Source organism: Erinaceus europaeus, chromosome 10, assembly GCF_950295315.1.
Source record: "Erinaceus europaeus chromosome 10, mEriEur2.1, whole genome shotgun sequence".
Lineage (NCBI taxonomy): Eukaryota > Metazoa > Chordata > Mammalia > Eulipotyphla > Erinaceidae > Erinaceus > Erinaceus europaeus.
In genome coordinates this window covers 41,164,105-41,187,841 of record NC_080171.1, presented here as the reverse complement: position 1 = coordinate 41,187,841, position 23,737 = coordinate 41,164,105, and the positions used below count along the sequence as shown (strand labels likewise).

The 23,737-nt window shown below is 37.8% G+C and overlaps 2 protein-coding genes across 4 annotated transcripts in view; one reads left to right on the top strand and one right to left on the bottom strand.

The window, feature by feature from the left end:
• Nucleotides 1–19,272, top strand: part of GLDC (glycine decarboxylase) — a 145,939-nt gene extending 126,667 nt beyond the window's left edge. Inside the window, exon 26 of one of the 2 annotated variants that reach the window (XR_009552012.1) lies at nucleotides 18,745–19,272. The gene's annotated coding sequence lies outside the window, so the exon portion shown is untranslated. Of the gene's footprint in view, nucleotides 1–16,161; nucleotides 17,046–18,744 lie in introns of those variants that run through there. The other variant, XR_009552013.1, reaches the window with a different exon arrangement.
• UHRF2 (ubiquitin like with PHD and ring finger domains 2) overlaps nucleotides 1–23,737 on the bottom strand; it is a 95,591-nt gene that overhangs the window by 3,170 nt on the left and 68,684 nt on the right. For both annotated transcript variants that reach the window (XM_060199546.1, XM_007533622.2), the window contains 6 exons: nucleotides 19,266–19,370; nucleotides 12,561–12,667; nucleotides 8,816–8,978; nucleotides 7,521–7,661; nucleotides 4,850–4,946; nucleotides 3,858–4,015 (listed from right to left, as the gene is read on the bottom strand). In XM_060199546.1, the coding sequence (XP_060055529.1) occupies nucleotides 3,858–4,015; nucleotides 4,850–4,946; nucleotides 7,521–7,661; nucleotides 8,816–8,978; nucleotides 12,561–12,667; nucleotides 19,266–19,370 (771 nt within the window). The remainder of the gene's footprint in view (nucleotides 1–3,857; nucleotides 4,016–4,849; nucleotides 4,947–7,520; nucleotides 7,662–8,815; nucleotides 8,979–12,560; nucleotides 12,668–19,265; nucleotides 19,371–23,737) is intronic.

Here is a 23,737-nt window from a genome sequence, read left to right as displayed (position 1 = left end):
TGGTCGTCTGTCTCCCACCCGTGAAGCTAGACCGGCAATCAATTAGTGACTGTAATTACAAGCAAATACAATAGAAACCAAAGCAACTTTATTTTTAAGAGAGAAAGAGAGAAGAGGGAAATGTAGAGGGAGAGAGAAAGACACCGATAGCACTGCTTTCCTGCTCAAGCTTTCCCCTCATAGGTGGGAACTGGGGGCTTGAAGAAGTCCACATCATAATGTGTGCATTTTACTGGGTGCACCAACACCCCATCTCCAGCAATCCCATTGGTTTTAAATTTTAGGATTGGTTTGAAAAACTTTAAAATCAAAGTGAATAGCTGTAGAAAGAAAATATCCCTATCCACCCCCACTTTTTTTTTTAAGACAGAAAAGGAAAGGCAGAGAAGCAAAGAGAAAGTGGCAGAGACTACAAAATTGAAACTTCTTTCATTGTGGTGGGGGGCTGGGCTCAAACCTGGGTTATGGACATGGCAAAGTAGCATACTATCCAAGTGGGCTATTTTGTTCACCCTTTCCAGAGATTATTTTTCATTAAAAAACAAACAAACAAAACAAGGTAAAGATGGTGTAAAAGATTTGCAATATGTGTGGCCCAGGTGTGACGCTCTAATACGTCACATAGTACCAGGGAAGTTTCAGTACTGTGGTAGTATCTTTCTTTTTAGAACTTTTATTTTACTGTTTATATACTTATTGGATAGAGACAGAGAGAAATTGAGAGGAAGGGAGGGAGATAAGGAGAGTCAAACAGATACCTGCAGGACTGATTCACCACTCACACAGCTTTCTCCCTGCAGGGGGGGACCAGGGGCTTCAACAGGATCCTTTAGTATTGTAACGTGTGGCCCAACCAGGTGTGTCACTGCCCAGTCCCCCGTTGTAGTGTCTCTGTCTCTCTCTCTCTCTTTCTTTTGGCCAGCTCTGGTTTATGGTGGTGTGGGAACTGAACCTGGAACTCTGGACCTCGTGCATTAAAGTCTCTTTGCTTAACCATTATGCTATCTACCCCCGTTCTCTCTGTGCCTTTCTAACAACAAAAAGAGAAGCAGAAAAAAAAAGGAAAAGAAAAGAAAGAGGCCCAGAACAGTGAAATCAAGGGTGAGGCCAAAACCACAACCCTTATCAAGCGTGAGTGAGGCCACAACCACAACCAAATAAGGATAATTTATCTCAAAGACATACATACATGTATTTTTTTTTTTAAGTTGCATAAAACAGAGAGATGGGCCAATTAACAGAGTACTGAACTGACTTGCCCAAGGTTTCTGATTTGATTTCCAGAGCCATAAGTGCCAAAGTAATGCTCAGGCTTCTCTCTAATTCATGTGAAACTTTCTCATATGTAATAACTTTTAAGTTGAGTACATGAGCACACACTGTTCACTCAATCTTTTGTTATAAAACCTGAGTATTTTAAAAAATAATTATTTTATTTTAGTGAGAGAAATACAGACTAAGAGACACAGAAAGACCAAAGCACTGCTGAGTTCTGGATTATGGTAGAAACTACAAAGATCAGTTGGAAGGCTAGATCATGTAGGGTCTTTATACATATAATACATGAATTTATTTAAATCATCAGCAATGTACAGTAGTTTACATCTTACTATGTCTGATGCCCTAGGTCTGAACCCCCTTGCAAAGAGGAAGCTTCATGAGCAATGAAGCAGTGTTGTGGTACCTCTACTTCTCTTGTCTCCCACTGTCTTAAAAAAAGTATTCTGGGAGCAGTGGCAGACCTGGTTAAATGTACACATTACAGTGCTCAATGACCCAGGTTCAAGCCCCTGGTTCCCACCTGCAGGGGGAAAAGATTCTGAGTGGTAAAGCAGGGCAGCAGGTATCTGACTCTCTGTCCGCCCCCATCTCTTTGTCTCTATCTAATAATAAGTAAAAGAAATATTTTAAATCTTATCTTTGAGAATATTAAAAAAAAAGTATTCAGGGAGAGGTGGAATTGTACAAGCATTAAGTCCCAACTGAAAACAGTGGGGCAAATAAAAGAAAAATAATAATGACCAACACCCAACTTCTCTGTCTTCAAAAATCAATGGGGAGTCAGCAGTAGTGCAGCGGGTTAAGCGCAGGTGGCGCAAAGCGCCAAGGATGGGGGGAGGATCCCGGTTCCAGCCCCCTGCTCCCCGCCTGCAGGGGAGTCGCTTTACAGGCAGTGAAGCAGGTCTGCAGGTGTCTATCTTTCTCTCCCTGTCTCTGTCTTCTCCTCTTTCCATTTCTCTCTGTCCGATCCAACGACGACATCAATAACAACAGCAATAATAACTACAACAATAAAACAAGGGCAACAAAAGGGAATAAATAAATATTTTAAAAAATTATTTCTGGCTTTTCTGGAGAGAATGGACATGAAACCTGCCCAGGATAATAATACAAAAATATCCAAAGTAGTCACTAGCACCAATGGCATAGTCACCTGACATAGGCTTGTAAGAGGCTATCAACAATGTTAGCTATGTTTTGGTCTTTTGGTTTGTTGGCAACTTAAAAAAAAAATTATATATTCCCTTTTGTTGCCCTTGCTGTTTTTTTTATTGTTGTAGTTGTTGGATAGGACAGAGAGAAATGGAGAGAGGAGGGGAAGACAGAGAAGGGGAGAGAAAGATAGACTCCTGTAGACGTACTTCATCGATCATGAAGTGACTCCCCTGCAGGTGGGGATCCAGGGGGTCAAACCAGGATCCTTATGCTGGTCCTTGCGTTTTGTGCCATGTGTACTTAACCCGCTGCACTACTGCCCAACTCCCTGTTGGCAACTTTTAACTGGTGATTTTATTTCATATGAAAAAGCCCAAATTATTTAAATGGAGGTAGGCAGTGGTACAGCTGGTTAAATGCTTTTGTTACTATACCTAAGGACCTGGGTTTGAGCTTCGCACTTCCTACCATCATGGGGAATGATTCACAAGTGATGAAGCAGGTCTGCTGTTGTCTGTCTTCTCTCTCCCCTGTGACCCCTCTTATCTTTCTCAATCTCTCTGTCCTATCAAATAAAAAATAAATTAAATTAAAAATAAAAAGGAAAAATGGCCACTGGGAAAGGGGGATTCATATACTGGCACTGAACCCTAGCGATAACACTCGTGGACACACACAAACACACACACCTTGGAATATAGTGATCTTCCCTGACGAGTTTTTAATTATACTGAATGTATTCCATAACTGAAAATTCTTCCCAAGAAGAGTACCCAAACATAAATTAAGTGAAGGCATACACAGATCAAAAGCTAATATCTAAAATGTCTGACATCAATTTTAAAGCATTTAGTGTCTTTTCAGGTTATTTCTGAAAGATGGTAGCATTAGAGAAGACTATATATAAAGATCAAGTTTTAGTGGGGAAGAAAGCTTAATGGTCATGCAAAAGACTTTTATGCCTGAGGCTCCAAGGTCCAATCCCCCACACTACTGTAAGGTAGAACGAGCAGTGTTCTGTTTAAAAAGAGAGAGAGAGGGAGTTGGGCAGTGGTGCAGCGGGTTAAGTGCACATGGCGCAAAGTGCAAGGACCAGCATAAGGATCCCGGTTCGAGTCCCCGGCTCCCCACCTGCAGGGGAGTCACTTCATAAGTGGTGAAGCAGGTCTGCAGGAGTCTATCTTTCTCTTCCCCTCTCTGTCTTCCCCTCCTCTCTCCATTTCTCTCTATCCTATCCAACAACAATGACATCAGTAACCACAACAATGTTAAACAAGGACAACAAAAGGGAAAATAAATATTTAAAAAAAGAGAGAGGGGAGTTTTGACCAACTTTAGAAAATGATACTTTATTGGGAAATTATTCTTCATGATCTGTTAATATAGAACATATTACTTGAAAATAAAAAATCTTCACATACCGGTCCTTCGACAAGAGATGCAAGTACTTCATCCCATAGTTTCTGGTTTTGATGGTCTTCTCTTATTAGATGCTGTTGTTGAGGGGTTAGTTGGAAAGCCTCAACTGCTTCTGCTGAATCCGATCCTTTGAATACTTTGGAGGCACTTGGACAATCATCTAAATTTATTTTTTAAATAACCATACATTAGCAGACTTAACAAGTGGTTCTATGAAACAAAGAACTATGAAACCAAAGACTTAACTGAAAGCGCAAGGATTGGCATAAGGATCCTGGTTCAAGCTCCCAGCTCCTGACCTGCAGGGGAGTCGCTTCATAAGCAGTGAAGCAGGTCTACAGGTGTCTATCTTTCTGTCCCCGTCTTCCCCTCCTCTCCATTTCTCTCTGTCCTAACAACTATGACAACAATAATAACTACAACAATAAAAAAAACAAGGGCAACAAAAGGAAATAAATAAAATAAATATAAAAAATTTTTATAAAAAGCAGCAACTAACTTTCCTTGGCCTTTAGAATACTATAGTTGCTGCTGCTTTAGTTTTAGTTCTGACACTATTTAAACATACAAAGTCTATCTTTTTTTTTAAAGACTTAAAAAAATTTTTTTATTTATTTTCTTTGTTGTTGCCCTTGTCTTTTTATTGTTGTTGTAGTTACTATTACTGTTGTTGTTAGATAGGACAGAGAGAAATGGAGAGAGGAGGGGAAGACAGAGGGGGAGAGAAAGATAGACACCTGCAGACCTGCTTCACCGCCTGTGAAGCGACTCCCCTGCAGGTGGGGAGCTGGGGGCTTGAACCAGGATCCTTATGCCGGTCCTTGCGCTTTGCACCACCTGTGCTTAACCTGCTGCGCTACCGCCCGACTCCTGCACAAAGTCTACCTCTTAAACCCCCTTTACTATGTTTTTAATTTCTTATGGGGTTTCTCAGTCTAGTCTCTCGATACTTCTCTTTACTAGAAACTATGTTATTGGGGTAGTTATTACTTACCATCCATATTCAGCCTTTTTGAGACTTCATTGGTCTGCTTCTTTGATTGTCCTTTCATCTTCTTCCCTTCCTTATCTGAAGGGTAACCTACTGGATACTAATTGAAGAAGGGGGGAAAAAAAACAATGCAGATTTAAACTTCACAAAAAAGAAGCATAGGTTCTAGAGCCTGGTGAGAAGTTTAAAGAAGAGGGTATCTATATCAGGAAGCAGATATTAAAGAAATGGAATTCAAATGACATAAGAAATATTTAATATAAAACTATATACTTTAAAAATATATATATATATATATAATTTGATAGAGACAGCGAGAAATTGAGAGTAGAATATGGAGAGAGGGAGAGAGACAGAAAGACACCTACAGCTCTGCTTCACCAGTCATGAAGCCTTCCCCCTGCAGGTGGTGACCAGGACCTTGTACCTGGGTCTTTGCACACTGTAATGTGTGCACTTAATCAGGCGCACCACCACCTGGCCCCAAAACTATATACTTTAAACATTCCATTTCATAACACAGTGATATTAGTTTCAGATATAAGAGAAAAGATAAATGTTGAGGATTTGTGACTATGTGGCCTGAAAAGCTTGAGGAAGAAAGGAAAGTAGAATATCATCATGAAGATAAGTGAAGACTGATCATAAAGCAAACAAGATAGTGCTCATATAGATGGGATTACATTAAATTGTACAGTCAATCTTAAAAACGAAAACAATGCATTATGCGCCAGAACTCCCCAAATTAGAGGAGGCTTTAAAAAACTAAAACCTTTAAGTCTAGAACACAGTTTTATTTCTGAAATGTGTAAAAAAAAAAAAATCTAAAGCCAATTAATTATTGATTTTTTTTTATCAGTTAAAGGTTAAGCTTTAGGAGTAAATTCTACTTATAGTCTTCCATTTCACAGACTAGTATTGCATGTTTGTGTGGGAAGATGCTTTTAAATAATATTCATGTTTAATGGTCAATGTGTTTCAGGTCTTATCAATGATATTATTAACTCATTATAATAGATGGGTGGGTTTTTCTCAGTTTAAAATCTAACCTATCACAGTTCTCTGATGAAGTGAAACAAAAAAAATAATAATAATTTGAAAACTAGACTTAATAGTTTTTAAAAAATATCTGACCTTACAAACAATAATGAAAATATCTTATGCTCCAGTAATATCACTCCTACACATATATCCAAAGTACATAAGACAATTTATTAATTTGAAAGAATATACAAACCTTTATATTCATAGCTGTACTACTGACAATAGCCAAAATGTGGAAACAAAGTCCATCGACATGATGACTGGTAAGAGAAGTTATAGGATATATTCATTTGAATACTACTCTACCATTAAGGGTCAGGGAGCTAACACAGAAGCAGTACACAGGACTTGTATGTAAGAAGTTCCAGGTGTGACTGCAAGCAACACCAATAACCAGACCTGAGCAGTGTTCTGGTTAAGAAAGAAAAACAGCAGTGTTCTGGTTAAGAAAAGAATTATATTATTTGAGACAAGATTGACAGAATTGAAGGTGACTGTGTTGAGTGAAGTCAGAGGTGAAGGACAACTCTCTGGTCTTTTCACTCATACCTGGAATACAGACAGCTAAAGCAAATAAACTTACAAAGGAAAAATTGCAACCAAACTGTCTCTTAGATTGTGAAAACTATGAGAATTATGGAAGTGGCACAGAAACTTTGGTGGTGGGTGTGATAAGTTGTACACACACACTATAGATGTGATGTGTACAACTCCTGAAACCATAAAGTTTTGCAAACCAGTGTTAAATCACTAATAATGAAAAATGACAAAATATTTGGTTTTAAAAAGATTTCTGGCAGATACTTTATCAGCTAGTGAGTACTAGTTAACCAATTCTATGACTTTCAAAAGAAAACAAACAGATTTATTGCACTAGAAGATACACACTCACCTGCCTGGGTGGTCAGACACTTGCCCATAGTTCAGCCTCTACACATGCAGTGTGGGCAGGGTGGGGGGGAAATGACAAAGCTTGTAGTCTTTATGGTAAGCACAATGACGGGAAATGGATAATTAACTCAAACCATGCTTTGAAGTCAGTGTCAGGGGCAAAGTCTATGTTGTACAGGTAGTGAAGGGGAAATGTAATTATACCATCCACTATGCACACAAACCAACAAAGTCATATATGGGTTAATAACTGAGCATGGAAAAAGGAAAAAAAAATAAAAGGCAAAGCACTAAAGGTGGTGACAGGAGGGGGAAGCAGCTTTGAGGGGGAAGAGAGAAAAGGGGTGAGGAAAAGTGAGAAGGGTAGAAAGCACATCACTCTTTATAAGTCACCTCCCCCCATCCCTTACCAGAGACACACCACCCAGGCCCTCTACAATAAAAATCCCTTCTCAAAGCTTTCTATACCTAAAGTAATTCCAAATTGAACTGCAAGTATTTTACTTTTCAGTGACAAACCCAGCTTTTCCCAAGCACAAATTTTGGTCTTAGTGAAGTCTGGCACCCAAGAATGTTATCTTTTTCTCTTTTTCCTTCTATACACTTGCATGTTTTCATTCCTCACCCCTTACAGTCCAATGATCACTTTTTTGTGGGTTATATCCAACTTTAAGGTATGTAAAAACCTAAATAAGAGTTCTTATGAGCATGCTAGTAGTCAAGACAAATGTAATCTAACCTGTAAACGCAGACATAATCTCCTTGACCGTTCTATTCCTTCTGAGGTCCAAGGAGCAGGTTCAACATCATCTCTTCTTAAAAGATAGCGCCAAACTAAGAATCCATGACTTGATGAAATCTCTGGCCAGTATTTCACCACCTAAATCATAATATTTCAGCAACACTTTGACATTTTAAGTTCAGACTTATTATAATATTATACTTAATGATTTAAGTAAACTTTGTAGAATTAAATTCACCCTCAAAATATACTTGCTTTGCTGTAAGAACAGTAAATAAGTCATGAATATCCACAAAATACTACTTTGATCTTTTTCCTATTAAGATAATCCCACATAAATATAGACTGCTACCTATTTAAAATAGTAAACATGATTATACTCCTTAACACAATTTAGCATAATAGGAGGCCAGACCTGAATGCACACATTACAGTGCTCAAGGACCTGAGTTCAAGCCTCCAGTCCCCACCTGCAGGGGGAATGCTTTATGAGTGGTGAAACAGTGCTCCAGGTTTCTCTCTTCCCCCCACTTCCTATCGACCCTGCCCCTTCAAGTCTCTGTCTTTGTCTAAAATAAGTAAATTAAAAAAATTAAAAAAGAATTTAGCATAATAGTAGATAAAATGGTGGCAGGAGATACTCTTTTTAAAAAAAATAAATTTAGAACCACTTTAAAATTATGTACTCTAAAAATTTATTACAATTTAAATCATTTGGAAAAACATAAGAATGAAGACATATCTAAGCTATTGAAATGGTCTTATCTTAGAAACAGGCTTATATAAAGCCTAACAGGCTTATATAAACAGGCTTATATTTATGGCCTTATATTTATTTCCTTTTTGTTGCCCTTTTTTTTATTGTTGTAATTATTGCTGTTGTTATTGATGTTGTCGTTGGATAGGACAGACAGAAATGGAGAGAGGAAGGGAAGACAGAGAGGGGAGAGAAAGATAGAGAAAGGGGAAGAGAAAGACCTGCTTCACTGCCTGTGAAGCGACTCCCCTGCAGGTGGGGAGCCGGGGGCTCGAACTGGAATCCTCACGCCAGTCCTTGTGCTTTGCACCATGTGTGCTTAACCTGCTGCTCTACCACCCGACTTTCAGGAATTTCTAATAAGCTTTAAATGCAAAGTATTAAAGTTCGGAGCTTACTAGTATATCTAGTGCATTTCTAGAAAATTTAGAAATATCAACATGATGGTCTACTTTTTGAAGCCCACCCACAGTGGCAGCCCTGTTTACAAAGCCCAATATGAATGACTAACAAGATGTCATGCCAGATAGAGCACCTTATAAATGCCATCATATCTGTTGCCTTCTTCAGGAGCATATTTGCTGATCTTCCTCCCTTTAAAACTGCGTATCACTCTGACTGGCTTACCAGCTCTCCAATTTCGAGACTCTGCTCCAATTTTATCATCCAATGGAGCATCACAGTTTAGGGCCAATGCCCTAAAAAATAAAACAAAGTCTTTATACCAAGCAGTCTTTCTTCATGTACATAAGTGCATCATTAGCTCAATTAAAAGGTGAATTATGCCTTACCTGATGGTTGAGATTCTACGATTCTTTCCATATTATTCCAGACAATAGGATTATGCTTTCCCCCACCAGCAGAGAAGACAAATCAATTTTCTGATGTCACCCCTAAGCCAGGGGAATGGTTCTCAGATAGCCTGTAGGGTTCTTCTGAAAGTAATAACATCTGTGCCACGTATAATAGAAAACAACTAGAAATACATGGAATTTTCTTTAAATAACGTTCGTTGAGGTAAGGGGTAAGGTTGGAGAACTAAAGCAAGTGATTGTTTTAATAGTTGTTTTTGATAGGGGAATGCAGTAAGTTGCTGGAATGATATAGAAAGAAGTCTTTAAAAAAATGTCAGCAAGACAGTAATAACCTTTCTAGGTCTACTTTCCACATTCTAGACAATAGAATTCTTTAAAGTCTAGAAAATATTTAGACCAAGCCTAATATGGGAACATTATTTGAAGCCCTTCAGTAAAAAAAAAAAAAAAAATTAAGTTTAAAGAAAACTTAAGTGTTTGGATACTTATGCTAAATCATGATGATAATGACTTTTTCTTTTTTTGCTGTTTGAGAATACTACATTTTCATGATACTTAAAAAGAGAGGGAGAAACACTGAATTAGAAGCAGCACCTAATTTAGCTTTTTTTTTTTTTTTTTTAAGAGTACTCACAATAAGGCTATTATGTTAGAAGACCTTTCTTGGGAGAATTTAGTTCTGCCAAAAAAGAAAAACCAAACTAGAGAATGTCTTTGAAATAGTATTTCCCCCATACGGTAACTATTTCCTAAATTACATGAAAAGAAACCATTGAGAACATGGACTGTTAAAAAAATATATATGCACACACACTTCCAAATCTGATGAGATCAGATATGATATAAAATATGTTAGATATCTTGTGCTTTCAATGCTGATTCAAATAAAAAGGTAAAACTTAAGAATAAGTGACTAGCCTAATGAGATCTCTTCATCATAGTCAACTTATTAAAGTAAGTGAATTTAAAAAAATAACATTTATAGACATAATCAAAGAGCTAAAATTTACCAAGTAAGCTTTCCTATCTCAAAGAGAGATGCATTAAAGTTCTAGGAGGTGGAAGAAAATATAGTTGTCAACTCCAGGGATAATATTACAACTTATTTATGGAATAGATATTAAGAGATAAATCTCATTTTCTTAAGGAGTGAGGATAAGAATGAATACAACCATCATGTTAACATTTTGGTGCTCACAGGCAAATCCAGACATATAATGACTAATATCCCTAAGTAGCATTGTTAACTCACTTCTAGCTTCATAGAATGTGCAGAATGTACAAATATGTGAAAAGAGTCTAAGGGTATAAAATAATGCAAAACAACAAGACTTTTATCATTCAATCCATAGCTCAATGGATGGTGGTCTCTAACTGTACTGGTAAAGAACAGTTATATTACCATGTTGTTCTTTCAGTTTTAGTGGAGAAGTTAAGATATATCAAGGAAGGGATGGGATACTGAGTTCTGGTGGTGGGAATTGTGTATACCCCTCTTAACCCATGCTTTTGTCAGTGTTTCCTATATATATAAAGATATAAAGGGCATAAGGAGTTCTTGTTGGGTAGCAATAGAGGCAAGCATGAATTAGACCATATACTCATTGGGAAAGAGATTCTTAGAGTTAAGGGTCTTTCACTTGTTTCTTTCTTAAAAAAAACCTTTTTTTTTGAGGAACTTTTGTTTTACAAGACAGTTATTGTCTAGAGATATGGTTTCATACCTCCTCAAAACATGTTACACACTTACTTGCCACCAAAGGGCTCTTTCTCCCTTACTCCCTGATAAACCTCCCTCTCGGTAATCTCAAATTTGTAGACATAGGCCAAGGATTCATATGTTTCGCCCTGTCCTTTTGCTTTGTCTTTTAAATTCCACAGGAGTGAGATCATCTGGTATTTGTCCTTTTCATTTTCATCTTTGTCTTTATGCTGATTAAACATACAGATATCTTTGCTCAAGAAGTCTTTCAAAAATAAGAAAAAATAAAAAATCACAAAGTATACTTAGAGCATACTTACAGTATACTTAGATTAATAAAATGGATGATGGAATATCTATAAGTCAATCCTCAATAGTTTTGAGTTGATATTTCTTTTACTACCTTTCTAATATACTTTTGCATATTGTCAATTATTTTCAAATGAGTAAGATGACAGAGTATGCCTAACAGATTGTTGAAAAGTTTAAAAAGGATCTACAAGTGTAGGTAGTTAACGAAATAAATTTCGCTCAAGCAAAATTATTATTAAAAGGAAATGCAATTTTCAAATTTGACAGTTTGATAATCCTCTTTTGAAAATTCAAGATAAATTTTCATAGGCAAAAACAAGTATCTTTCCCTTTTAAGATAATTCTTCCAAAAAACAGCTATTCTCTCAGTATTAAAGGTTATAATGCTAGAGCCTGAGTTCATACCTCAGGAGTGCTTTCACTAACTAGCCTGACCTGTCTCCTCTGCTGGTACAGTAAAATAATCCTACTGTCAGAAATAATATAGAAGGAAGACGTAAAAACAACTCTATATAATTTGGTATATAACAAAGTCTTGAAACCACACTGTCATATTATTTACTGTGCATGGTAATAGAAAATTAAGGGAACACTGAAAACTGAATGACTTAGGGTTAAGAAAACAAAATATATACAATTTTACTCAATAATGCACTAAACACCCTTAATAACAGGATGCAATATTTTCAACTTTATGAAGAAGTCACAAAACTATAAGTATGACAAGTTTAATGTGGTCCTTGCTATCTAATTGTTTGTATTATTTTTTATTCTTGGTATTAGCATGCATTCATTTATGAAATAGAACATTCTAAAGTTATTACATTTGCTCTGTAGTAGCTGGGATATCATAAATACTTCTATACAATAAAGGTTAGCACAAGGTGGCTCTTTTGTAATGCCTGACAGGCATTTAGTCAGAAAGGGTCATTTTTGTAACAAGTTAACATTCCTTCTCATAACAGTTAAATGATATTTCATTATTATAAATCCTAAAAGCACCTTGAATGTAGTTCTGATTAAGTTTTAAGTTCTAGTATTTTGCTCATATACACAAATGTAGTGTCCAAACAGTACTATTTCACACTGTGAGTTTTCTCTGAAGCGAAAATTGTTATTTCAAAGGTAAATCTGTGTGAAATAGAATTTGACTTTGAAGTATGGGGTAGTAAAATGAGCCACTTTGTTCTCAGTTTCCCTTATTTCTAGTTCCCTTACCTTTCTTGTATAGGTTTTGACATGTCTTCAAATGCAAAGCACATGTATCAAGGATGCAAATTACAGTATGTCATACTTTGGGATGAATTCAATTATGTAATCAGGCATTTGAATGTTAGTGCTTGGGTAACTCTAAATTTAAATTTTTCCTCTATAGTCTAGGTTACATATTATAGTTCCACTGTCAAAATTTTACACAAAGGTCAAATGTTAAATAGAGTTTACAAGAATACCTGTTCATGTTTGTTAAAGTTTGATCAGCTGATGGTGCACCAATTCTTTTATTACCAGCCAGATTTTTGCCACCACTACCAGTGTACGTGAATTCATCACCTCGGTCCTGTGAAGGATATTTTTGGCAATAAGATACTTAAATCCAAGAATTACCCCACTAATTTTTGCTTCAGAGTTAGAAGACTTGGTTATGAATTGGTACATTCTCAAGTTTCCTACTAAAACAAGGCAAAATTCAGTGGGATCTTATGTGTAGTACAGCTTCAAGTTAACATATGATCTTAAGATTTCATTTTAAGTTTATAGTTTTCAACAGCTTCAAACATTACTATTCTTAGATTATATCATCAAATGATAATTGAAATGTAATTGAATGCAACAAAGTAAAATCTTACAGATTAGAAATATTGTTTCACTTTATTCAAACTATTAAAAAACATCAACATGAACTTAGATGGTCATTGTAAAAACTCTACAGTTGATTTCCCAATTTGTTAACCAAGCTTGCTGGTAAAATTAAAAGAATCTAATTCTAACAGCATGGAAAGTTCCTTTCATTTCACATGCCATAGACTTTCCCAAAATTCATTAATTAATCAGTTGTCACTGAAAAGAAGGCTAGAAAATTAATTTGAAAAGTTATATGTCTACCAAATGTGAAAAACACCAAATGAAGTAAATGTTAATGATATGCATGGAGTCTCAGACTCCAGTCTTTTCCATAACGATGTCATCTCCTCAGTCCCTTTAACTTTTTAATTCAAGACTAGAATATAGCTTCAACTTTTCCTAGCTTCTACCTAATACACCTTACTTGCCTATAAAACTGGGTACTTCTGGGAGTTGGGTGGTAGCACGGGCAGGTTAAGTGCAGGTGGCACAAGGCGCAAAGACCGGCGTAAGGATCCCAGTTCAAGCCCCCAGCTCCCCACCTGCCGGGGAGTCGCTTCACAAGTGGTGAAGCAGGTCTGCAAGTGTCTATCTTTCTCTCCCCTCTGTCTTCCCCTCTTCTCTCCATTTCTCTCTGTCCTATCCAACAATGAGGACATCAATAACAACAATAAAACAACAAGGGCAACAAAAGGGAATAAATATTTAAAAAACACAGTACTTGCATCATTTTGGCATGTGATATTGGGCATTATACTTGGGAAATGGGGAAACTGACATTTATAGGAGCTAAATAATTTGGCTAAAGTAGCATACCACAAATGTCAAAACCCAGGTTAACCATAATTGACTAAATGCTAAAAACAAATGTTACAGAAACTCTTATTTATAGTTGTTTTATTTTCTTACAGTCTTAAAATATTCTGAATACTAAGAGTAATAAACAATGTGACATCCTTTACATTTCTGAAAAATACTTAATGACATATTCAGGGAAGTAACACAGTGGGTAGAGTGCAGGACTTGCACACATTAGATCTTTGGTTTAATATTTAGCATGCATATGACAGAGTAGTACTATGTTGTCTTCCTAGCCCATTCAAGAAATCTTAAAAAACAAAGATAGAATTGTACCCCTCTTATCCTATGTTCTTGTCAGTATCTCTATTTTATAAATAAAAACTTAAAAAAAAAAGAGAGTGGGGGCAAGGTGTTAATACACCTGGTAAGGGCATACATTGTACTATGTACAAGGACCCATGCAAGGACCTGAGTTTGAGTCCCTGCTCCCCACCTGCAGGGGAGACGCTCCATGAGTGGTTAGGGTTAGTTTCTCTCTGTCAAATAAAATAAGACAAAAAGGGAGGAAAAAAAAAATAAAGAAATGGCCACCAGGAGCAGTGGATTTGTACTGCAGGCACCAAGCCTGAGCAATAACTCTGGAGAGAGAAAAAAAAAAAAAAGAGCTTCAAAATGTACACATTATATGGACACTTCTATTTTTAATTTCTTTTGCCATGTTAATATAAGTGTAAGTGCAAAATTTGCATTTCAGAAAGACAGCAAGCTTTACTACATTGTATACTACATCGTGAGCTCTCATTAGCTACTCTGATTCATCATTTTAACTTATCAGGAAAGTAAGCAATGGAGCATATTGTGAAAAAATACTTATAAATGACACATGCAATAAACAATAAAAAACTGAAAACAATTCAATTAGAAAATGGGCGAAAGACCTGAAGTGATAAATCACCAAGGCTATACACATAACAAGCAAGCAAATGAATCATGTCCAGTATCATTAATCAGTACGGAAATGTTAAACCCACAGTGAACTATTGCTACAAACCTATCAGAAAGGTTGAAATACATTATAGCAACATCAAATACTATCCAGGATACAAAGAAACTGGATGACTCATATATTTCTGATGGGGACAATAAAGTGGCACAGGCACTTTGGAAAAGTTTGGCAGTTTCTTTAAAAACTACACTGCTTTTTATACCTATGTTCATAGCAGTATAATTTGTAATAGCCAAACTTGGAAGGAACCTAAGTATCCAACAGAAGATGAGTGGCTAAGAAGGTTGTGGTACATATGCACAATGGAATATGGCTCAGTTATTAAGAATAATGAAGTTACTTTCCTTACCTCATCTTGAGTGAAATTTGAGGGAATCATGTTAAGTCACATAAGCCAGAAAAAAGAATGATATGGGTTCATTCCATATGTGGGATGAACTTGAAAAACAAAAACAGAAAGTGGAAACACAAACTAGAATTTGGAGTGGGTTTGGTGTATTGCATTGAAACAAATTACTCGGGGGGGGGGAGCACTTTCAGAATCTTGTGCATTAAGTTGGAAGGGTGTCTCAGCGGGGAGAAAGCGTTTGGCTGGTACCTGTTATGGTGATAGGAGATATATTACCCATGTGTCAACAACTGTACTTACTGTAAACCATTAAGCCCTCCTAAAAAAGAGAAAGATGAAGAAGGAAAACCAGCAATAACAATCTACACTTCTGAGTATATTTCTCAGAGATATAGTGACTTTTATTTACAAGAAAAGGCAATACACAAAAGCTTATTTAGTTTTATTTTTAACCCCAAACTGGAAAAAAATCAGATGTCCTTTAATGAGTGAATAGCTGTGGTACACCCAAACCAAGGTACACAACAGTAAAAGGAATGAACACAGTCTGAAGTGAAGCATGCCGAGGTGGTACTCCTTGTGTTGATTAGGTTGGGGATCAGGAGATGCAATATTATGGGCCCTTTGGAATATAACTAAAATAAGCCTACTAGCTATCTACAAAATGGAGACCACAAAATCTTCATCTGCAATATTCTTTTTTTTAAAAAAAAAATTTTGTTTTCCCTTTTTGTTGCCCTTGTTTTTTATTGTTGTTGTTATTGATGCCATCGTTGTTGGATAGGACAGAGAGAAATGGAGAGATGAGGGGAAGACAGAAAGGGGGAGAAAAAGATAGACACCTGCAGACCTGCTTCACCGCTTGTGAAGTGACTTCCCTGCAGGTGGGGAGCTGGGGTCTGGAACCGGGATCCTTCCGCTGGTCCTTGCGCTTTGTGCAACCTGCACTTAACCCACTGTGCTACCGCCCAACTCCCCATCTGCAATATTCTAGCCTTTAGGTTCATAATTAGTCAACAATTTGTTTGGCTTTATATGTTAACTCTTTTTTCAGCCACCAGGTTCCAGATGCTACCATGATGCCAACCAGACTTCCCTGGGCAGATGACCCCACCAATGTGTCTTGGAGCCCCGCCTCACTAGGGAAAGAGAGGCAGGCTGGGAGTATGGATCAACCTGTCAATGCCCATGTTCAGCGGGGAAGCAATTACAGAAGCTATAGCTTCCATCTTCTGCACCCCATAATGATTCTGGGTCCATACTCCTAGAGGGATAAAGAATAGGAAAGCTATCAGGGAAGGGCATGGGATACAGAGTTCTGGTGGTGGGAATTTTGTGGAGTTGTACCCTTCTTATCCTATGGTTTTTGTCAGTGTTTCCTTTATATAAATAAATAAAAGGAATGAACAAATGAATGTCTTGAGAAGGGGGTACATCTATCTTTCTCTTTAACTCATCACACTGAGGATCAGAAAAAGCACTCAAATGGGAAGGTCACCTAATTCAGACCAACTATGTCTTCCCTCCAAGGTTGAGGATACAGGGAGCACATTTCCATTTAATAATTTCCCCCTCTGGATTTACACATGGGTCCTTTTCACTCTAAGCCTTGGAGAGAGTCCAAATCTTGACCACCAGACTCAACATTAAAGGGAAAAGGTTCCAGATATGAATCAATCAGAGATGCAAGGGAGGATATCCCAGGAGCTTTCCCCAGCCAACAGAACAGGTAGAGTATGGGTATGCAGCTTGGGAAGCTCTTCAGCAACCTCTTCGCTTGACCAGGTTTCCTGGACACCCAGCTTCTCTAAAGTCACAAGTGAAGCATGCATATCTATGCAATATCAGATTGCGATATGCAAATACAATATGCAAATACAGTGTGCATATCTATGCAATATCAGATTGCTATATGCAAAGATTAGAAACTTGATTGAATTTGCAATCTGTATAGAACTGACTACTTTAACACAAAAACTATGCTAGAAAGATAAGATTTTTATATACTAGACAATTTACGTGTGTATATTACTGAATGAACATGGCAGGTAATTTGTTTTTGTCTCTTTTCAACTCAAAGAGTGCTTATTAAATTTTGTTAATGGACATAGGAAAGCTTCATTTAAATTTTATTTTCCCTTTTTTGTCCTTTTTTTTTGTTGCCCTTTTTTATTGTTGTTGTAGTTATTACTATTGTTGTTATTGATGTCGTCATTGTTAGGACAGAGAGAAATGGAGAGAGGAGGGGAAAACAGAGAGGGGGAGAGAAAAACAGACACCTACAGACCTGCTTCAACCCCTGTGAAGCAACTCCCCTGCAAGTGGGTGCCTGGGGGCTCGAACCAGGATCTTTATACCAGTCCTTGCGCTTTGAGCCACATGTGCTTAACCCACTGCCCGACTCCCTCATTTAAACTTTTTTAAATAGGGGGCCAGGAGGTAGCGCAGATGGTTAAGCACACATGGTGTAAAGCGCAAGGACAGGTATAAAGATACTGGTTTGAGCCCCCAGCTCCCCACCTGTAGGGAGGTCGTTTCACAAGAGGTGAAGCAGGTCTTCAGATGTCTTTCTCTCCCCCTATCTTCCCCTCCTCTCTTGATTTCTCTGTCCTATCCAATAACAATGACAGCAATAACAGCAGCAATAATAATAACAAAAACAATAAACAACAAGGGCAACAAAGGGGAAAAAATGGCCTCCAGGAGCAGTGGATTTGTAATGCAGGCACCAAGCCCCAGCAATAACTCTGGAGGCAAAATAAAATAAAATAAAATGTTTTCATTTTTAATTATGATAAAAAAAATAATGATATGGGGAAAGGAGAGAAAGTGAGATACCTGCAGCACTGCTCTACCACTTGTGAAGTTTCCATACTGCAAAAAAGGGGCTTGAACCTGGGTTCTCATGCATGGTAACGTGCACTTCACTAGTTCCATCACTGCCTAGGTCCATTTAAAAATTTTTTAAATTGAAGTAACATTGGTTTATGATGTTATATAGGTTTCAAGTGTACACCATTATAAGTCAACATCTATATATACTACTTTTATTTATTTATTTATTTATTTAAATATTTATTTATTCTCTTTTGTAGCCCTTGTTGTTTTATTGTGGTTATTGATGTTGGATAGGACAGAGAGAAATGGAGAGAGAAGGGGAAGACAGGGAGAGAAAGATACCTGCAGACCTGCTTCACCTCTTGTGAAGCGACTCCCCTGCAGGTGGGGAGCCAGGGGCTCTAACTGGGATCCTCGTGCCAGTCCTTGCGCTTTGCGCCATGTACGCTTAACCCACTGCGCCACTGCCCAACTCCCTATATACTACTTTTAAAGTCACCAACAAAAGTGTAATTCTAATCTCCCATCAAGACAAGATCTAGGGAATGCAGACCTACCTAACTGGGTAGGATATACGAATTGTCATGCATGCATCCCAGGTCCTAACTCTAGCAACACCTGCATGTTAGCTGTCAGGCTGCAACAAAAATTAGTAAATTTATGAGCCCTTTGGAATATACCTAAAATAGCCTTCCTAGCTTCTTCCAACATGAAGTCCCCAAATATCATCTGCTATTCTTACCTTTAGAATCTTGACTACTAAACAATTTGTTCTGTTTTATATCTTAACACTTTTCAGCCACAAAGTTGCAGATGCTACCATGATGCCAACCTGACTTTCCTGGGAAGATGACCTCACCAATGTGTCCTGGAATCTCACTCTACCAGAGCCCTACCTCACTAAGGAAAGGTAGAAACAGACTGGGGGTATGGATTAACCAGTCAACACCCATGTCCAGAGGAGAAGCAATTACAGAAGCCAAATCTTCCACCTTCTGCACCCCATAAATTTTGGTCCATACTCCCAGAGGGATAAAGAATAAGCACCAATGGAGGGGATGAGACACAGAACTTTGGTGGTGGCAATTGTATGGAATTGTACCCCTCTTATTCCACAATCTTGTCAACTAAAAAAAAAAAAGAGGAAGAAATAATCTTTGTTACTGTGTTGTCTCTCTCCTCCTCCATTTCTAATCTTTCAATGTGAATGAAAAAATGGCCCAGGAATGGTAAAATCGTGTATGTGTGAGATGTTCTAGGGAAAAAAAAAAAAAAAAAAAAAAGATAGACTCTAAAGTACAAAGCTGTATTATTACTTACTACTTCATCTGCAAATCCTCCAGCCAGGACAAGAGAATAAGCTCCATCATTACTTCGACCATGAATTCCACCAACATGGGGTCTATGGACACCTGCTTCGCTCACCTATAAAATAAGAGGAGAAAAAAAAAGTCAAAATATTTCTGAAGAATTAGTTACTTATATTTACATATACTTTCATATATATATTTTTTGGACCAAATGCTAACTAATAACTGAGTGTGATTGAGAGTTGTACCTTTTGTCCTTTGATTTTATTTCTTCTCAAATATGTATGTCATAGGTACTGAGTTGATGACCCTTAAAACAACTGGGGCCAAAATTTTGTTCTAAAACTGTAATTACATTATTATCTTCTATCTGTTGATAACTTTATCTCAACTCAGGGAAAAATAAAATGCTACCAGGGATCCAGATCTCTCTTCTTGCTATGTCTTGTCACCACTAGTCAAGCTGGAAATGTGAGAGTCATTTAGGCTTATTCTTCAAACCCATTTAGTCATAAGTACTGATAATTTGATCTCCTAAGTCTCTCAACACCATCTTTTTCTTCTTCCACAACTGTGATTTAAGCTTGAGTCATGAATGTTTAAAATAGACTCTCTATTCACTGCCTTCAGGGTTGTTCCTTCAAACCCACTCTATTCAGCATAAACAGAATGTGCCTTCTTGTAACAAACCTGGCTTATTATTTTTTTATTACAAGACTAATGGTTAGCAGTATAGTCTAACAAACAGGCAGTTTCTCATCTCCCTTTGATTGTTGTACAAGAGACATACGAGGACCCCAATGTCCCTTTACCTCCATCCCTAGTGTCTGTCCTTTGCTTTAGTACAATATGCCACACCCAGTCCAAGTTTCACCTTATGTCCTCCATTACTGTCCTTTATTCTTAAGTTGTACTTATAAGTGAGACCATTTGGTATTGGTCTTTCCTTCTGGCTCGTCTCACTCAGTATGATGCCTACAAGTACTGACCAAAATATTGCACAGGGGAGCTTTATCATATGGGTTATAGATAGAGTAATGTTAGAGGTGAATGAGAAGATACAACAAGAGCAACAAAGTTAACATTTAGATCTGAGAAATAATAGAAGATGGGAGTCGGGCAGTAGCGTAGCAGATTATGTGCAGGTGGCACAGACGGACAAAGGATCCCAGTTCCAGCCCCTGGCTCCCTACCTGCAGGTGTCTCTTTCCCTCTCAATCCCCCCTCCCTTCTCAAATTTTGTCTCTATCCAGAATTAGTAAAATAAAAAATTTTAAAAAAGAAGTAATAGAAGATAAGATCCCTTGATTTTGCACTTCACTAACAATGATAAAAAAAATCTTGTTGTGGGGGGCTGGGTGGTAGTGCAATGGGTTAAGTGCACATGGTGCAAAGCGCAAGGACCTGATGTAAGGATCCTGGTTCGAGCCTCCAGCTCCCTACCTGCACGGGGGTTGCTTCGCAAGCAGTGAAGCAGGTCTTCAGGTATCTTTCTCTCTGTCTTCCCCTCTTCTCTTGATTTCTCTGTCCTATCCAACAACAATGGGTACAACAACAATAACAATAACAGCCACAACAAGAGCAACAACAGGGGCAACAAAATGGGAAAAATAGCCTCTAGGAGCAGTGGATTTGTAGTGCTGGCACCGAGCCCCAGCAATAACCCTGGAGACAAAAAAAAAAAAAAAAAAATCTTGTTCTGAGTTCTCTCTACTTCAGACATGGCAAATTCATCCTTCTAGTTGTCCAAGTTAACCTCAAGGCCATTTTAAATCACATTGGGGAGGTTTTAGATTAATTAGTGAAGGCAACTATAAAAAATAAGCAAAGCAAACAAAAATGAGACAATTAACATTCATTAAATGTATTTTTTGTCTATATTATTTTAGTGGATTTTATTTATATTATTTTATTGTATAAATTGTTATATAAATGAGTATTGACTTAGCTAAAATAAGAACTGTTGCAAGAATGGGAAGACAGAATTTGCATATTAAACATACATCTTTTGTAGAAGGAAGGGGATAAAACTAAAGTATTTGCTAGACAAAACTAATATAAGCATGTTACTTAGAAAAGAGGTAAACAGGGGCCAGGTGGTGGTGTACCTGGTTGAGCGCACGTTACAGTGCACAAGGACCCAGATTTGAGGCCCTGGGCCCCACCTGCAGGGGGAAAGCTTCACAAGTGGTAAAGCAGTGCTGCAGATGTCTCTCTGTCTCTCTCCCTCTCTATCATCCCCTCCCCTCTCAATTTATGACTGTCTCTATCCAGCAAATAAAGATTAAATTTAAAAAAAAAATAGAAGAGGTAAACCTAAGAGAAATAATTAAAATGTGAAAGTAGTTATCTCTAAGAGAAAACAGGAGATTAAAGAACGGTGTATTTAAAAACACACAAGTCATATGCTAGAATTTAACTTTTAAACTACATATGTATTACATTATTTTAATTTTAAAATTTTGTCAAAAGTATAGGCACCAGGGTCACTCAAAGCTTAAAGCACAAGATCATTTCTTTTTATCCCTTAAACAGAACATTGCTTAGCTCTGATTTAGAGTAGGGCTGGGGATTGAACTTGGGATGTTGGAGCCTTAGGCATGAGGCTTTTCGCTTAACCATTAGGAGATGAGTTTTTATACAGATGATGACAGAAACTCGAGAGAAGGAAAGAGAGAATGAAAATGACAACAGCACCAAAGCTTCCTCCAGCATGGTTTGGGAGGAAGCTTGAATCTGGGTTGCACACTAGACAAAGCACACTATCTATGTGAATTCTTTTTTTTTTTTTTTTGTCTCCAGGGTTACTGCTTCTTCTTCTTCTAGCATTTGCCCTTCTTCCGTAGCCAGTCAACAGCGTCAGGTTGAGCCTGATGTAAAGTTTCAAGACCTCTGCTGAGGCTCAGTGACTGCACCATGAATCTACTGTTCCTGGAGGCCACTTTTCCCCTCTTGTTGCCCTTGTTGTTGTTATTGTTGATGTTGTTCGTTATTGGATAGGACAGAGAGAAATGGAGAGAGGAGGGGAAGACAGAGGGGGGAGAGAAAGACAAACACCTGCAGATCTGCTTCACTGCCTGTGAAGTGACTCACCTACAGGTGGGGAATCGGGGGCTCCAGCTGGGATCCAGCTGGGATCCTTACACAGGTCCTTGCACTTTGTGCCATGTGCGCTTAACCCGCTGCATTACCGCCTGACCCCTCTATGTGCTTTTTTTTTTATTTAAAAAAAGATTTTATTTATTTATTAATGAGAAAGATAGGAGGAGAGAGAGAAAGAACCAGAATGGGAGAAGATCTTCACATGCCATACATCAGACAAAAAACTAATCACCAAAATATATAAAGAGCTCAGTAAACTTAGCACCAAAAAAGCAAATGACCCCATCCAAAAATGGGCAGAGGATATGAACAAAACATTCACTACAGAGGACATCCAAAAGGCTAACAAACATGAAAAACTGCTCCAGGTCACTGATTGTCAGAGAAATGCAAATAAAGACAACACTGAGATAACACCTCACTCCTGTAAAAATGGCATACATCAAAAAGGACAGCAGCAACAAATGCTGGAGAGGCTGTGGGGACAGAGGAACCCTTTTGCATTGCTGGTGGGAATGTAAATTGGTCCAGCCTCTGTGGAGAGCAGTCTGGAAAACTTTCACAAGGCTAGACATAGACCTTCCATATGATCCAGTAATTCCTCTCCTGGGGTTATACCCCAAGGACTCCATAACACCCAACCAAAAAGAGGTGTGTACTCCTACGTTCATAGCAGCACAATTCATAATAGCTAAAACCTGGAAGCAACCCAGGTGCCCAACAACAGATGAGTGGCTGAGAAAGCTGTGGTATAAATACACAATGGAATACTATACAGCTATCAAGAACAATGAACCCACCTTCTCTGACCCATCTTGGACAGAGCTAGAAGGAATTATGTTAAGTGAGCAAAGTCAGAAAGATAAAGATGAGTATGAGATGATCTCATCAACAGAAGTTGAGAAAGAAGATCTGAAAGGGAAACTAAAAGCAGGATCTGACTAAACTGAAAGTAGGGCACCAAAGTAAAAACCCAGTGGTGAGGGGTAGACAAGAGGCTTCCTGGGCAGGTGGGGGGGTGGGGGTGTGTGGGTGGGATGGGACACAGTCTTTTGGTGGTGGGAATGGTGTTTATGTACACTCCTAGCAAAGTGTAGTCATATAAATCACTAGTTAATATGAGACGGGGGAAATTAATTGTATGCCTCGAAGTTTTTAAAACACAGACTGAGTCTTCTTAATATATAGGCTGTGTATTTGATATGCAGACTCTCTCAAAAGCTTAAACCAAGTAGATCAGAGGCAACCAGTGGCACAGCTATTTACAAGATACTGGGTACTATACAGCAAACCCTAACAAAAGGACTTTTCAAAGTTCAATTACCAAATAACTGGGTTCAATTACCAAATAATGTGATAACATTAACTATCCATTGTCTT